We start from the raw sequence: 17,103 nt of genomic DNA on the forward strand, positions 1-17,103 counted from the left end.
AAAAGTAAATTTGTTACCAGTAGACCTTCCCTATAAGGAATGATAGAGTCCACTCCAAGGTGAAATGAAAGGACACTTGACAATACCTTGAAGTTATACATAGAAATAAGGCTTAAGGCATATACATGGAAATAAGGCATAAGAAATAAGGGTAAGGCAATTACACAGGTAAAAATAAAGTCCTTATTATACTTCTGGTTTGTAACTCTTCCCTTTTTCCTTACCTGATTTAAAAAAACGAATGCATAAAATAATTATAAATCTATTTTTGTGGGGACAAAATGAAGATGTAATCTGTGACTATAACAATTAAAGAGGAAGGGATGGAGATGTCTACCCACAGTTTTTGTATATTATTAAAGTTAAGGGGAAGAATAGAGATGTATTAACAACAGTGTTTGTATATTATTGAAGCTAAGTTGGTTTTATTTCATATTAGGTTGTTATATGTTTAAGGTATTACTTGTAATTAAATGTAACCAGTAAGAAAATAACTATGAATTGTTAAAAAAAAAAAAAAAAATGAAAAGGGACTAAAACTGGTACACTACAAAAAATCAGTTAGATACAAAGAATGCAGCAGAAATGAAAAACAAAAAAGATATGACATAAAGAAAACAAACAACAACATGGGAAAAGTAAGTCCTTTCTTATGAAATTAAATGTAAATGGATTATACTCACCAATTAAAAGGCAGAGAGGGCAGAATAGATTATAAAAAATGATGATCTATGTTATGTCTAAAAGAGACTTGCTTTACATCCAAAGACACAAAAAGTTAGAAATTAAAAGGATAAAAATGGTATTCTACGCAAATAATTACCCAAAAGAGAGCTGGGGTAGTTACCCTAATATCAGACAAAACAGACTTTACATTAAAAATTGTTACAAGACACAAAAATAGGATTTTGTACTGATAAAATGATTAATCCATGAAGAGGATATAACAATTATGAACATATACACATCTGACAACAGAGCCCTAAAACACATGAAGCAAAAAAATGACAGATTTCAATGGAGAAATAGATAGTTCCACAGTAACAGCTGGAGACTTCAATACTCCACTTCTGATAGCCATAGAAAAACTGGACAAAAGACTGATAAGGAAATGGAGGACTTGAACAACAAAACCAGCTAGACCTAACACAATAGAGAACACTCCAAACAGCAACAGAATACACATTCTTCTTAAATGCACATAAAATTCTCAAGGACAGATCATATGCAAGGTCATAAATGAAGGATTGAAATAATACAAAGTATATTCTCTGGTCACAATGGAGTAAAACCAGAAATCAATAACAAGGAAAGGTGGGGAATTCACAGGTAGAAATTAAACAACACTGTCCTAAACACCCAATGGTCAAAAAAGAAACCAGCAAACACTTTGAATGAAAAAGAAGACAAAACATGCCAAAACTTAACGGCATGCAATGAAGGCAGAGCTTATCTACAAAAGCAAGGCTCAAAGACACATTTATAGCTACAAATGCCTACATTAAAGAATAATCCCAAATGAATAACCTAACTTTGAATCATATGAGAAAAAAAAAAAAAAACTCCAAAGCAAGCAGAAGTAATAATGTAGATTCAATGGAGATAACATGAACTACAGAAACCGACTCAAGAGGAAACAAAATCTAGACTTATAAGAAGACATTGAATCAGTAATGAAAAAAAAAATTTCCCCAAATAAAAACACACGATCAGATGGCTTTACTGGTGAATTCTACCAAACATTTAAAGAATTAACATCAATCATTAACATTAATCCTTCTCAAACTCATTATCCAAAAACAAGGGGTGGGAAAACTTCCTTGTTCTATAAGGCCAGTAGTACCCTGATACTAAAGGCAGTAAAGACATCACAAAAAAACTGTAGACCAATATTCCCTGTGAATACAGACGTAAAAAGTCCTCTTCAAATTCTAATAAACAATCCTGCAGCATATGAACAGAATTTTATGATCAAGTGGTATTTATCTCAGGAATGTAAAGTTGGTTCAAAATATGATTATCAATAAATATATACCATATTAACAGATTAAAAGAAAAAAACAGGCCAGGCATGATGGCTCACTCCTGTAATCCCAGCACTTTGGGAGACCGAGAGGGGTGGATCACCTGAGGTCAGGGGTTCGAGACCAGCCTGGCCAACATGGTAAAACCCTGTCTCTACTAAAAATCCAAAAAATAGCTGGGTGTGGTGGCAGGCACCTGTAATCCCACCTACTTGGGAGGCTGAAGCAGGAGAATCAGTTGAATCCAGAAGGCAGAGGTTGCAGTGAGCTGAGATCACGCCATTGCACTCCAGCCTGGGCAACAAGAGCCAAACTCTGTCTCAAAAAAAAAAAAAAAAAAAAAAAGGAAAGAAAAAGGAAAAAAAATAGTAATCTCAATAGATGTTGAAGAATTTGGCAAATACCAAAACGCTTTCATGACAAAAATACTCATCAAAATAGAAAAAGAAGGGAATTTCCTCAACATGAAATCCTCAGATCCTTAAAAATCCAAAAGAAAATAGTTAATAAATTCAGCAAAGCTGCAAGATACAAGTATGTAAAAATTATTTATGTACCTATACATTAGCAATGAATAATCCAAACATGAAATTAAGAAAGAGGACTGCACATATGATAGTATTAAAAACAATAAAATATTTACTAAAAATTCATGAAATCTCAAGGGACACCGAAGAGCCAAAATGATTTTGAAAAAAGAACTAAGTTACAGGTTTCACACTACCTGCTTTCAAAATTCATAAAGATACAGTAAATCAAAACAGTGCAGTATTGGCATAAAGAGAGACATATAGACTAACATAATAGAGAGCACAGATAAAAACCCTCACATATATGGCTAAACGATTTTTGGCAAGAGTGCCAAGAACATTCACTGGGGAAAAAACAAAGTCTTTTCAACAAATGGTGTTGAGAAAATGGGATAGTCACATGCAAAAGAATGAAGGTGAACCCTTATCTTACACCATACACAAAAATTAACTCAAAATGGATCAAAGATCTAAAAGTAAAAGTTAAAATTATTAAACTCTTAAGAAGAAAACTTTCATGACACTGGATTTGGCAAATATTTCTAAGATATGACATCGAAAGCACAAGAAACAAACAAACAAACAAAAAAATAGCTACATTGAACTACAACAAAATTTAAAACTTCTGTATGTCAGAAGACACAGTCAGCAGAATGACTGTTGTAAAAGAGGCAACCTACAAAATGGGAGAAAATATTTGCAGATCATGTATCTAATAAGAGATCAATATCCAGAATATATAGAAAATCCCTACAACTCAAAAACTTAAAAATCAAACAGCCAGATTTAAAATGGCCAAATGACTTGAAAACACATTTTTCAAAAGAAGATATACAAATGGTTAAATAAGCACATAAAAAGATGTGCAACATGAATAACCACTAGAGAAATGCAAATCAAAACCACAATGATACTAACTCACACCCAATAGGATGGCTAGCTTATATATTAAAAAATAGAAAATAAGTGTTGGCAAGGATGCAATAAAATTGAAACCCTTGTGAACTGCTGGTGCAAATATAAACTAAAGCAGTAACTGTGGAAAAAAGTAGGAAGGTTGGAGGAACCCTTATACACTGCTGACGGGAATGCAAAATGGTGCAGGTACTATGAAATAGTCTGGCAGTTCCTCAATAAGCTAATCACAGAATTACCATACGGCCCAGCATTTCCATTCCTAGATATATACCCAAAAGAACTGCAGACAGGTGTACACAAATGTTCTATATCAGTTCTATTCACAATAACCAAAAAGTGGAAACAACCCAAATCAATGAATGAATGGATAAACAAAATGTGGTATATACATGCAATGGAGTAATACTCAGCTATAAAAAGCAACGAAGTATTGATACATGTTATGCCATGGATGAATATTCAAAACATTAAGTCTAAGAGAGAGAAACCTGATACCAAGGTCATATATTAAATGATTCCATTTATATGAAACAACCAGAATAGGAAAATCCTCAGAGACAGAAAATAGATTACTGGTTGCCAGGGGCTGGTGAGAAGAGGGAACAGAGAGTCACTGCTTAATGGGTACAGGGTTTCCACTGGGTTAATAAAAAATTTCTGGAAACAGATAGTGGTGATGGTTGTAAAACACTGTGAATATACTCAATGCCACAGAATCGTATACTTGAAAATGATCAAAACTGTAAACTTTATGTCATGTGTATTTTACTACACACACACAAACCCTCTCCTGGATCCATTTCTCTGTCTCCCCTATGGAACAAAAGCCTTACTCTGTGTCATTCCCAATTCCTCACTTACTTTTAAAAAAGCATATTCTACTGTTTATATACGTAAACACTACCTTTTCTCAATGATGAGAAATAATATTTATAATAAATTGTCTGAACATCTCATGCCTCCCTTCCTCTAGACCAGTGGTCTCCAATTTCTTTTGATCATGTAATCCTACTGACAAAATGTTTTCTTAGCACAAATTGCCAAAATAGGTATTTATTTATATGTTATGTCACTACTGTGCTTATAAAATATATACAAAAATATAACGTTTAAAAAGTTGAGAAAGATGAATATAAATTCAAATATTTTTCATTCCATACTCCACTGAACTGTTTTGCAAGCATCCTTCTTTGGAGAGCACATCTATCGATACTTGAAATTTTCCTCTTCGGTTAAAGCAATGGCCTACATTTATTTACCCCTTGAGATCTCCCTTATTAACACCCTAAACTAAGGAATGCGATAATGGCCTTACAGGAGGATACTCTTTGTTGCACTGCGGTGCCTTCTTTAAGAAGACAGATGAGATAAATTTATCTAAGGCCTCTGTATCAGAAATATCTGTAATGTTTCTAAAATTTTTGTTCTCTTTTTATATTAAAAAATGAATGTAACCGATCACAAAATTCTAGTAACACTAAGTGCTAGAAAACATAAAGCCAAATTTGTAGCTCTTTTCTAGCGACCACATCCACAAGGCTTATTTATCTTCCTTCTGGCTTTGATTTGTCTTTCCATTATTCACATTTCCTTATTTACTCATTTTTTAAAAATCATATTGTAGCTCAACCCAGCTTCAATTTTTTAAATCAACTCAATTCTTCGATTACAAAAAAAAAAAAAAAAAACCAACCTGTATTATTTATGTGTTTGTCTGTGTGTGTTTAAAAGAACCTCAAATATATTTCTTGAAAGACAGAGAGGAATGAATTTAAAAAAAAAAAGCCAAATAAACATAAACCCAGCAATATTGTTCAGGATAGAGATCATTCTAACCTCAAAGCTCCCCCATTTCAGGGGTAAAGTTTACAGATTCTGAAGGATGTAGCAGCAAAGCCCTTCATTCAAAAGGTAATTCGTAAATGAATGTTGATGAAAATAATGACAACTCACAATAGCACTGTACTACACTTTCTCACTCTTTTCCAGTTGGTAAGAAATGGTATAGAGAGGAAAGGGCAAATGGCTTGTTTTTTTCACCTGTATGCAAAGCTTAACTAGAAAGTCCATGAAGAGGGCAGTCACATTGCCAGATGGAATTTGTAGCCATGTACCTGGATGCGTCTCCTTCTGGTGTGCTCAGAAGTCACTAGGGGATGACCTGTATTCAATACTTTCTTGCTGTGTTTGCTCCGCTTCTCAAGGTATCTCCTCTGTTGGTTGGTGATGCTGCTATATAATTTAATTCGTCTGGGTGACAAGCATACTCTTTCATGGCCAAAAGCTTGAATCAACCGGGCAGTGTCAATAGTGGAAACAGAGCTACTCCTTTCGTGCAGAGCCACTTCTCTATCTGTTTGGGTCAATATATCTGATTCGACAGTAGAAGTGGTGCTGGAAAGGATGTTGGTGGCAGTATCTGTGAGCAGCTCACTCTCCTCTGAGGGCCGACAATCCGAAGAAGTGTTGCTTATATAATTAAAACCTGGCTGTTTACTCAGAATATATTTATCAAATTTAATCTGTTCAATTTTAATTTGATTAGACCTCCCAGCTCCATGATGAGAAAGCACCTTGGTTTTTTTAAGCTCGCCTGTGTTTTTATGGCTTTTCTCTAGGCTTTTAAACCGCTTCTTTTTCTGCAGCTTGTTTCTCTGCTGTTGTCTACCACTCCATTCCTTCACATCTCGTTCCCCTCTGCTATCATCATGTGTACTTTCTGAGACCTGCAGGGAATGCGTGATTGGATTCTGAAGAATTTTAGCCAAACGATCAAGTCGGTCCACCAAGGATAGTTCTTTCCTGTCACCCAACTCGGGCTGTCTCTGTTGCCTCTGTCGCTCCCGATACTTGTTCCACAGTTCATTCAAACTCACAGTGTGTTGAGTTGTTTGCTCTGGGGTGACCTTCTGATCCCTTTTTGGATCATTAATTTGTCCACTATATTCTGGATAATCTCTAGCTTGACTTTTAGTAGTATCTGTCACCCCTTTGTTTCCCAAATTCACATTGATGCTGAGGCTCTTTATTCTGGTATAATCTGTCTTAGTCTTGTCCATGTTTTGATAAGGAAGAGGAAGACAAATGTGTTCTCTCTGTTTGTCTGGATGATGCTGAAAGAAATCTTTCCAAGAATGTCTCATGAAAACACTCCTTCCCAAAGATTCATGGCAAATATCTTGATCACTTGGTAGGTGTACGGGATGATGAATGTAAAACTTCGCCGACCTGAAGACAGAATGGGTAGTATTTTCAAATTCTGAATGACATTCAGACTCTGAAAAAGAGAAAAAAAAAAAAAGATTTTGAAAGAACTTAAAAATATTAGCATTCTGTTTAGAAATACTATTCACAATTCTTTAGATATATAACAAAGACTAAAGGGAAGAACAGTTTATATAAGGTATCAGAAAATTCAATGCCTGCACAAAAGACTCATGCCTTGTTCTTAGCAGCCTCGCTGGTACAGTAAAAGTTTAAGAGACATGAATTTTGGCCTGGGCTCTGCCACTGACCGGCTATGTGACCTTGAGGAAGGCACTTCAGTTCTCCAGATCATAAAAGCAACTGCTATATGTATTTACCACCTGTTCTGTGTAGGGTGTTATGATATATGCTCTGTATCTGTTTTTTTAATTAATCCTGCCATTAAACCTGAGAGATAGATACTGGTAATCCCATATTCAGCTAAGAAACCTGACACTTCATTTTCATAATCAGTAATTAAATGGATAATTTTTTTTTAAAAACCCTTTTTACATGTTTTACAGCCTTTTGAAATTCCTTTTCTGTGGACCATCTTGACTTTTTTCCAAATTTTTTTTATTGTGGTAAAAAACACATAAAATTTACCACTCTCCATCTTCACTTTTTGACAACCACCACTTTATACAAAAAAAGGGCATTTTTAGATGTAGTATCTTACAATTATCTATGGTTTGAATGTTTGTGTCCCTCTAAAATTCATGTTGAAACATAATCCCCAATACAATAGTATTAGGCAGGAGGTGTTTAGGTCATGAAGGCTCCACCTTCATGAATGGGATTAGTGCCCTTATAAAAGGGCCTGAAGGATCCTGTTTGGCCTTTCCCTGCCTTCCACCACGTGAGGACAAAGCAACAAGACACCATTTTGGGCTCTCACCAGACACCTAATCTGCTGGTGCCTTGATCTTAGATCTGTAGAATTTTGTTACAGTGGCAGGAAAGAGCTAAGACACAATCATAAGCCCTAATTCTAATCTCCACTATGACATCAAAACACTGTTTTAGAGTTCTACATCATGGGCAGAAACAAAGATACACACATGCAATGATGGGATCCTTTTCACCCACACTATAGATTACTGGCAAGCAGAGTTTTCATGAAATACTCTAGGAATCCCTACGGATTTCCCCTGAGTAGAGTGGGATACACAGGGCCTGCATTTATACCTAAAGTAAGTAGACTATACAATTTTAGAATTTTCTAGCAACATTTAAAAATTGGGAGATTTCATTTAGATACTACAGGTTCTTGAGATTGCAGTTTCTGCACTGAACAAATACAAACAAATATATAATTCTAAATTAGTGGCTACAAAGAACAAAAACAAGGTGATGTAAGAGAAATTTAACTGGGAAATGGTAGCTAGAGAAGATTTCTCTGAGGAGCATGAGATGTGAAGTAAAAATGAGAGCTAAACAAACAAACAGGCAGAAGAACATTCTGGGCTGAGGGATCACTTTCTGTGGATGTCCTGAGTCAGCTGCCACCTATGCCAATCCACCTGTTCCCACAACCCTTCTGGATACAGAGACAGCACCACCTCTCCCATTCTTTTAAAGGCAAGTTCCTCCACTGCTGCTCTGGAGCCCAACTCATCTTCCCTTCCAGACCTTGCTTCCTTTCCCTATCATATCTCTCTTCTATCTTTCAGGTTCTCCCTCTCTACTGGATCATTTCCAATGGCTTGAAAAAATCGTTTAGTATGTACGTTTAGAAAATCCTCACATCTTCCTACAGGTACTGGCCCATTTCTCTGCTCCTCCTCATAGCCAAGCTTCTAAAGAGGAACCTATTTTCCTCTCTTTTACCTCTCTCCCTACCCCAATTCACTCTTCAAATTACTGCAGAGTACAGCCATACTCCTGGACTAAAACTGCTCTTGCTAATATGATCAATGACCTCAATGTATGGCCAATTCCAGGAAATGTTCTCATTCTATATTCTCTTTCTAGGTAATCTCATCTCTCCCTCTGGCTTTTAGTACCATTTTCATGCTGTTACCTGTTTTCAACTTTACATTTCAAGCTATGATTTCTCTTGAGTTCCAACTAATATACATGATATATCCACTTGGATGTCACAGCCATCTAACTGAGCTCTATTCTAGCCTCCTTGACAATTGTACCTCCCCTGGTCTTCCACATCTCTGTAACTGGCACATCATCCTACTGCCCAAGCCAAAATCTGGGAGTTATTCTTGATAGTTCCAACTCCCTTCTCTTCCTGCTCCTGTCATTAATCCTTCACCAAACAATCACACATCTATTTCTATTTCCTGTCACAATACTGCAAGTCTCTAATAGGTCTCCTGTCCCTTCTTGTACTTTTCCAATCTATTCTTCAAATAGTGGTCAAAGTAATCTTTTAAAAATGTAAACTGGACTTGTCACTTTCTATTTAGCAACTTTCAATGACCTTCTCTTACACTGAGAACAAAGCCCAAACTCCTTAACAAGAAGTACAAGTATACATAACTTTTCTTCCCCATTTTGTACCACTCTTCCTGGTAACTATACTTCAGCCATGCTGGCCTTTCCCCTGTTTCATCAAATAGCATGAGCAAAAGCATAAAAGTAGGAAAGCACTGAGGCAATAAGGGAGAGTATAAATATTCAGTATGTATGGCTTATTTCATTTATAAAGCAGAGGAAAGTAAGGTACCAAAGGTTATTTGGGGCCAAATTCTACAAGGTCTGGAACATTAGGCCAAGGACTTTAAATTTTATTCTTAAAAGAAATGAAGAGCCACTATACCATTTTGAACAGGGGAGTAACATAATTATGGCTGTATTTCAGGAAGGATACCTTGGCAACAGGATAAATAAAGCAAAAATTTGAAGGGCTACCTAGAATTCATTAAAGCAGTAAGTAAAACAGTAAGGAAATAGGTAACATTGCTCTAAAATGTTTATTTCCTAATATCAGTATTTTCAATGAACATAGTCCTCCCAGTCTGGGACTGAAGTAAACTATAGCGAGAATAGTAGAAAATAAGCAAGCTGAAGCCTGGGCACGGTGGCTCACACCTGTAATCCCAGAACTTTGGAAGGCCAATGGGGGTGGTTTACTTGAGGTCAGGAGTTCAAGACCAGCTTGGCCAACATGTTGAAATCCCATCTCTACTAAAAATACAAAAATTAGCCAGGTGTGGTGGTGCACACCTGCAATCCCAGCTACTGGGGTGGCTGAGGCAGGAGAATTGCTTGAACCCAGCAGGTGGGGGGTGCAGTGAGTCAAGATTGTGCCACTGCACTCCAGCCTGGGCGACACAGTGAGACTTCATCTCAAAAAAAAAGAAAAAGAAAAAAAAAAGAAAAAGCAGCAGCAGCAAGCTGAATTCCTTAAGCATAAAGGGCTTTATGGAACAACAGGATTAGATAATCACCATCATCTCATGGCACTTTGTTAAGAGTAAAGGTCAAATAAGTTGAAGTAGTTATTCACTTCTGATAATTGAATTCATTTTATAGATAATATTTGCAAAATTTTCCCCAAATATATAAAAGTACACTGAAAATATGATTTACTGCTTTTCATTTATTTTTAAATATTTCTTTCATACTAGAACTGTAGACTTTTAAAAATTAAACATGCAAAATATTCAAATAATGCAGACAAATTTAATATGAAAAGTAAAGGTCTCCCTGTTATCTCTGAACCTCCTAGTTCCACTTTCTGGTGATAACCAATATTAAACAAGTTTTCTTACAGAAAAATTCCTGCCAAGTAGAGTAAAACTACTTGTTCAAAGCAAGATTTTGTGCATCTGCAAACATTTTATATTAAACTGATTTACTTTACCAAAATTTAACTAAATATTTGGTTGTTTCCAGTAGTTTATTCTTCCAAAGCATGCTGCAGTGAACATTTGTCTGTGTGTTTATGTGTAACTTTATTTTATTTTTCTGGGTACAACTTTATCTGTGTATCTGTAATTCCCTTAAATGGAAGTCTGGGTGAAAAGGGAATATTTATTTCAACGTTAGTTAGATATCATCCAATTGCTCCACACTTTCAAAAATGTTGCAACAAATTTGCACTTCTAATAATAGTCTTATAAGAGTACATTAATGTTTCCCCACGTACTCAACAATACTAGGGATAATCAAATCTTTTCATCTGTGCTATTGTGACAGGTAAAACAAAATCTGTGGTTTAGTACATTCTTTATTGAGATAGTTAAGTATTTCTTCATATCTTTAATGGCCATTTACATTTCTTTTACTATAAACTTTTTGTTCAGGTCCTTTGTTTTCCTTTTAGGCTGTCATTGATTTGTAAAAAGCTCTTTGCATAGCAAGAAAAGTAGACCCTTTTCTCAGTTTCTCAATTTTTAAAAATTGTTTTCTCATTTTTCATTTATAAATTGATTTTGCATCATATTTTCTAACATGAAGACACTTTTAATTTTAATATATACATTTATCAAATCTTTGGCTTTATGACTCCAAGATTTTGTCAGACCTTGATAGTCTTCTGCTCAAATTTATTAGAAAAGTCAGATAACCAGAACTTTTATGATCTCTTTTTTATACTTGGATCTTTTATATTTGGATTTTGGTGACGGGAGTAAAGTAGGGCTACAACTAAAAATTCTCACCATACTCCAAATAGCTAGCAAAGTGTCTTGGCATTATTTGTTGAATAATCCATCTTTTTCCAAATGGAGCTGAAATGGTACCTTTATCATAGAGTAAGTGCCCACTGTATTTAAGTATTTTCACTGATATATCAGTCTCTTGTCCCAGTAGCATTCTTTTACTACTGTCATTTTAATACCCTGTAAAGTGTAATACTGTGATATAATAAATACATATTTTTGCCTTATCCCTAGCTCCTGGCCAGAACTACTAAAACTCTTGTAATTTCCATTTAGGAAAACGTGATAACAGCAATAGGGGCATCTTTTATTATAATATTTGGTTTTCGTACCTGGCTGTTGAAACAGTTCAGGAGTGTGTGATAAAGGTTCAAGGAGGGTCTGTTATCAAAACAAGTTACTTTTGATCGCACTTGAGTTTATGTTAATGAGGTGAATTTTGGAACGCCCCTAAGGATGGGAGGCCTGTTTACCAAGGGAACAACCATATGTTTAGAGGGCTGGCAACCCCCCATCTCTGGGGAGGGGACAGGGACTGCAGGTTGAGCCAATCACCAATGGCCAAGGATTTAATCTATATTGCCTATGTAATGGCACCTCCATAAAAACCCTAACAGAGTTTGAAGAGCTTCACATTTGGTGAACACAGGAGAAGCTGGGAGGGTGGCAGGCCCAGAGAGGACATGGAAGCTCTGTGCACCTTCCCTATACCTTGCCCATGTATCTCTTCATTTGGTTGTTCATGCATATCCTTTGAAATAAATTTATAAAATATCAGGAAATGTAAGAAAATGTTCCCTACATTTTCTGAGCCATTTGAGCAAATTACCAAACCTGAGGAGGGGGTCATGGGATTCCCCCCACCAATTTGGAGCTAGTTGGTCAGAAGTATAGGAGGCCAAGCCATGCAAAACCATTCCTAAGTTTTAAATTGCACAGCGTTGTGAGTAGTATGTTGAAACCTCTTGTCATCCTGCTCCATCCCACCCTAGGATGTGAATCCTCCCTCTGTCCAGCATGTCCATACGTTTACACTACCTGCCCCTTAGGCACTTTACAGCTGTCTGGGTTATCAGAGTGACTGTCATGATACTGCAGTACCTGTGTTCAAGTAACCCTAACTGTAGTTAGTAATAGCCCCAAAGCGCAAAAGCAGCAATGCCAGCAAATTGGTTCTGCCAAAGAGAAGCAGTAAAGTGTTTCCTTTAAAAAGATGGAATTTCTTATTTATCATCTATCTATCCACCTGTTTTAATGTCAGAATGCATTAATTTTTTAAAATAAATTTTTAATTTTGGAATAATTTGGATTACAGAAAAACTGTGACAACAGTACAGATGATTCCCTATACTCCATACCCAGTTTCCCCTATTAATGCCTTACATTAATACAATATATTATAATGAATCAATCAGTAAAGTTACATCATTATTAACCAAAGTCCATACTTTATTTGTGTTGCCTTGTTTTGTACATACTGTTCTTTTTCTGTTCCAAGATCCCATCCAAGATACCACATTACATTTAATTATCATGTCTCCTTAGGCTTCTCTTAGGTCTGTGAGAATTTCTTAGGCATTCCTTGTTTTTCATGACTCTGACAGTTTTGAGAAGTACTGGTCAAGTATAAATGTCCTTCATTTGAGTTTGTCTCATGTTTTTCTCATTAGACTAGGGTTATGGGTTTTTGGGAAGAAGATTTCAAAGTTAAAATGTATTTCTCATTACATATTAAGGGTACATACTATCAACATGACTTACCACTGTTGATGATGATCTTGATGACCTGGCTGAGTCAATGTTTGCCAGAATTCTTCACTATACAGTTATTCTTTTTCCCCCTTCCCATAAAAATACCCTCTGGAAGGAAGTTACTATGTGCAACCCATTCTGTAAGAGTGGGGAGTTATGTTCCACCTCCTTGAGGGTGGAATGTCTACATATATTATTTAGAATCTCCACAGGAGACTTGTCATTTTTCCCCATTTATTTATTAAATCATTTACTTATATCAATATGGACTCATAGGTATTTATTTTATACTTTGGTTATGATCCAATACTATTGCTATACTGCAGAAATTGCCCCAGCTTTGACCACTGGGAAGTTTTTTACTCCTGTGTTCCATTGACATATTCCCCATCCCTGTACATTTTTTTTTTTTTTCTTCTTTACTTTCTGACACCACAAAAGGGTTCAGGCTCATCTAATATATTTCCTGTCCCAGTCTGAGAAACAGGCATTTTGCCAAGGAATCCTGGAAATTTGTCATTATGGGTCTCATTTCTGTTTCTTGTTGTTGATACTGTTTCTACTAATAGTGCCTTGACTATGAGCTTGGTATTTTAGGGAATATTTTGAGGTCTGGGTTGAAGTTTCTTCAGAGAGATGTGCATTTGCATCCAACAGGCATGTGAGTTTGTAATACCAACCTACTGCCATTTTTAATTAAATTCTGGGCTTGAGATTTTTCAGAACACACATAAGTAGTTTACTGCACTAATAAATTATACCAGTACAAAATTACTGACTGTAAACCTGTGTGAATACTAGTTTGTGGTTATAAATTCTTAGGATAAATTTTGTCTTCTCTCCCCAAACTCATTATCAAGGTTAAAACAGGCAAAGTTTTCTTACTGTCCCCTTCTACATGGACATGTTTATCTTTCATTCTTATAGTAAGAGTGTAGCCCACTGAAGGCCTACTTTACATGGGAATTTCCTTTAACATTTTTCACTATGGCCGGGCCCTAAGTTTCATGTTATATCCCCAACTTAATGGTCCCATTTGTATGAAAGTCCAGAATAGGGAAATCTACTGAGACAAAAAGTGGATCAGTATTTGCTTAAGTCTCAGGGTTTCTTTTTTGAAGTGAAGAAAATAGTCTAAAATTGATTATGATGATAGTTGATTGCACTTATCTGTGAATACAGTAAAAATAATTGAATTACATATTTGATTTTTATTTTTTTGCCATAGAGTCTTGCTCTGTTGCCCAGGCTGAAGTGCAGTGGCGTGATCTCGGCTCACTGCCACCTCTGCCTCCCAAGTTCAACTGATCCTCCTGCCTCAGCCTCCTGAATAGCTGGGATTACGGGCATGTACCACCATGCCCAGCTATATTTTGTATTTTTAGTAGAGACAGGGTTTCGCCATGTTGACCATGCTGGTCTTGAACTCCTGATCTCAAGTGATCCACCCACTCCAGCCTCCCAAAGTGCTAGGATTATAATCACGAGCCACTGTGCCCAGCCTGAATTACATATTTTAAATCGGTAAATTATATCTGAATAAAGCTGTATGAAAAAATGTTCTATGGTCATTTGGAAAGGGTTTTTTAAAAGTTTAAACCATATAGGCTTATGCACGCATGCACACACACACACATACACACCCCAGATGAACTTCATTACTTGTATTATTCCCAGGCGTTTTTTTTTTTTTTTTTTTTGAGATGGAGTCTCGCTCTGTCGCCTAGGCTGGAGTGCAGTGGCCCGATCTCAGCTCACTGCAAGCTCCGCCTCCTGGGTTTACGCCATTCTCCTGCCTCAGCCTCCCAAGTAGCTGGGACTACAGGCGCCCGCCACCTCGTCCGGCTAGTTTTTTGTATTTTTTAGTAGAGACGGGGTTTCACCGTGTTAGCCAGGATGGTCTCGATCTTCTGACCTCGTGATCCGCCCGTCTCGGCCTCCCAAAGTGCTGGGATTACAGGCTTGAGCCACCGCGCCCGGCCCCCAGGCATTTTTAAACTTCACTTACAAAAAAAATTTTCATCTCCCCAATGTGTCATAAGCTAATTATGTGTGTTCAAGCTCCCCAAAATTATTTTGTATTTGTCCATTTCTCTTTGAAGGTTTCCTAGGGCTGTCTGTTTTATATTTTTCTCCCTACAAGCAAATTCCACCTTCCAATCGCCCTGGCCTTAAGCACCTTTTGCCTCACAATCTATCCTAAGAGTTGTTTTCATATAATTCCATACCTTCATTCTTTTTCTTTTTTTTTTTTTGAGATGGAGTATTGCTCTGTCGCCCAGGCTGGAGTACAGTGGCGCGATCTCGGCTCACTGCAAGCTCTGCCTCCCAGGTTCACGCCACTCTCCTGCCTCAGCCTCCTGAATAGCTGGGACTACAGATGCCCGCCACCATGCCCAGCTAATTTTTTTGTATTTTTAGTAGAGACAGGGTTTCACCATGTTAGCCAGGATGGTCTCGATCTCCTGACCTCTTGATCCGCCTGCCTCAGCCTCCCAAAGTGTTGGGATTACAGGCACGAGCCACTGCGCCTGGCCCTCCTTCATTCTTTTTTAAGGCAACATAAATTTCCTTATTGATTGAGCTCCTGGTTTTCATTTTATGAATTTTTTATGCTAAGTTATTTGATGTTTAAAGATTTATGCAAAATATTCTCATTGTGGATTGCAAATCAGTATGAAAATATATCTCTTCAATTCCTGCAAAACTTTTGGTGAATTTAACCTCATCTATATTAATGTCCCCAAATTTCTTTTTGACACATCTCTAAGTTTTCTTTTTGCTTTCCACCTTTCTCAGTCATTTTACTTTTGATACATTTGTTATATAGCATGGAACTGAGTTTGTTTTTTAATATAATACAGTAAGTTTTTTTTTAATATAGGTGAATTTACTTTACTTATATATAGACTTGCACGCTTTGCCGTCTTTCATTTTATGGCAATTTTTTTTTGTTACAAATTTACTGTTTTCTTTCTCCCTCCCTTTACCTCCATGCTTACCACTCCTGTTTTTCTAAATATTTTGGATGTTTTATAGTTTAATTTTAACTCTTTTAGGGGTAAATTTTATAATTTTTTTTTTTTTTTTTTTTTGGGAGATGGATTTTCACTCTCATTGCCCAGGTTGGAGTGCAATGGCATGATCTCGGCTCCCCACAACCTCTGTCTCCCGGGTTCAAGTGCTTCTCCTGCTTCAGCCTTCCGAGTAGCTGGGATTACAGGCATGCACCACCATGCCTGGCTAATTTTGTATTTTTAATAGAGATAGGGTTCCTCCATGTTGGTCAGGCTGGTCTCAAACTCCTGACCTCAGGTGATCCACTCACCTCAGCCTCCCAAAGTGCTAGAATTACAGGTGTGAGCCACCGAGTCTGGCCTATAATTTTCAACACTATACTTACTTACACATGTATTTTTTGATTTTACAACTTTAAAGGTAAAGTTTGCTCATTTATACCTCCTTTAACCTCCCTATCCTCTGCCTGTCGCCCCGTCTTTTAGCTTTTTCTACTTGTTTTTTCTGAATGGAGGCCTGCATGATTCATTCTTTTTCTTTAAAGTTCAGTACTATTGCAAACATACATCTCAGTATTGAACACTATATACAAAATTTTCCTAGGACTTGGTACACCCTTTTAAATTGCAGGTTCAAGCCAGGTGTGGTAGCATGTGCCTACAGTCCCAGCTACTCTAACGGCTGAGGTGGGAGATCACTTGAGCCCAGGAGTTTGAGGCTACAGTTAGCTACAATCACACCACTGCACTCTAGCCTGGGCAACAGAATGAGACTCCATGTCTAAAAATACATACATACATATATACAATTGTAAGTTCCATTCTTCCTTATATCTTTATTTTTCTATTATCTTCTTTAGAGGCAACAACAGATATCATTGTGTTGGATTTTCACTGTCAGTCCTCAAATTCCACCATTTTTTTTCTAATCGCTGTCATGTCTTTCTCCTAATTGGTACTTTTTTTTAAAAATTTCATTTTGTTCTCCTATCCC

General features: G+C 36.7%; 1 protein-coding gene across 4 annotated transcripts in view; it reads right to left on the reverse strand.

Annotated features, from left to right (window-relative positions):
* ALMS1 (ALMS1 centrosome and basal body associated protein) overlaps positions 1-17,103 on the reverse strand; it is a 218,818-nt gene that overhangs the window by 31,112 nt on the left and 170,603 nt on the right. For all 4 annotated transcript variants that reach the window (XM_077959164.1, XM_077959165.1, XM_077959166.1 and 1 more), the window contains one exon: positions 5,587-6,749. In XM_077959164.1, the coding sequence (XP_077815290.1) occupies positions 5,587-6,749 (1,163 nt within the window). The remainder of the gene's footprint in view (positions 1-5,586; positions 6,750-17,103) is intronic.

This window comes from Macaca mulatta, chromosome 13, assembly GCF_049350105.2.
Source record: "Macaca mulatta isolate MMU2019108-1 chromosome 13, T2T-MMU8v2.0, whole genome shotgun sequence".
In the NCBI taxonomy this organism is placed as follows: Eukaryota; Metazoa; Chordata; class Mammalia; order Primates; family Cercopithecidae; genus Macaca; species Macaca mulatta.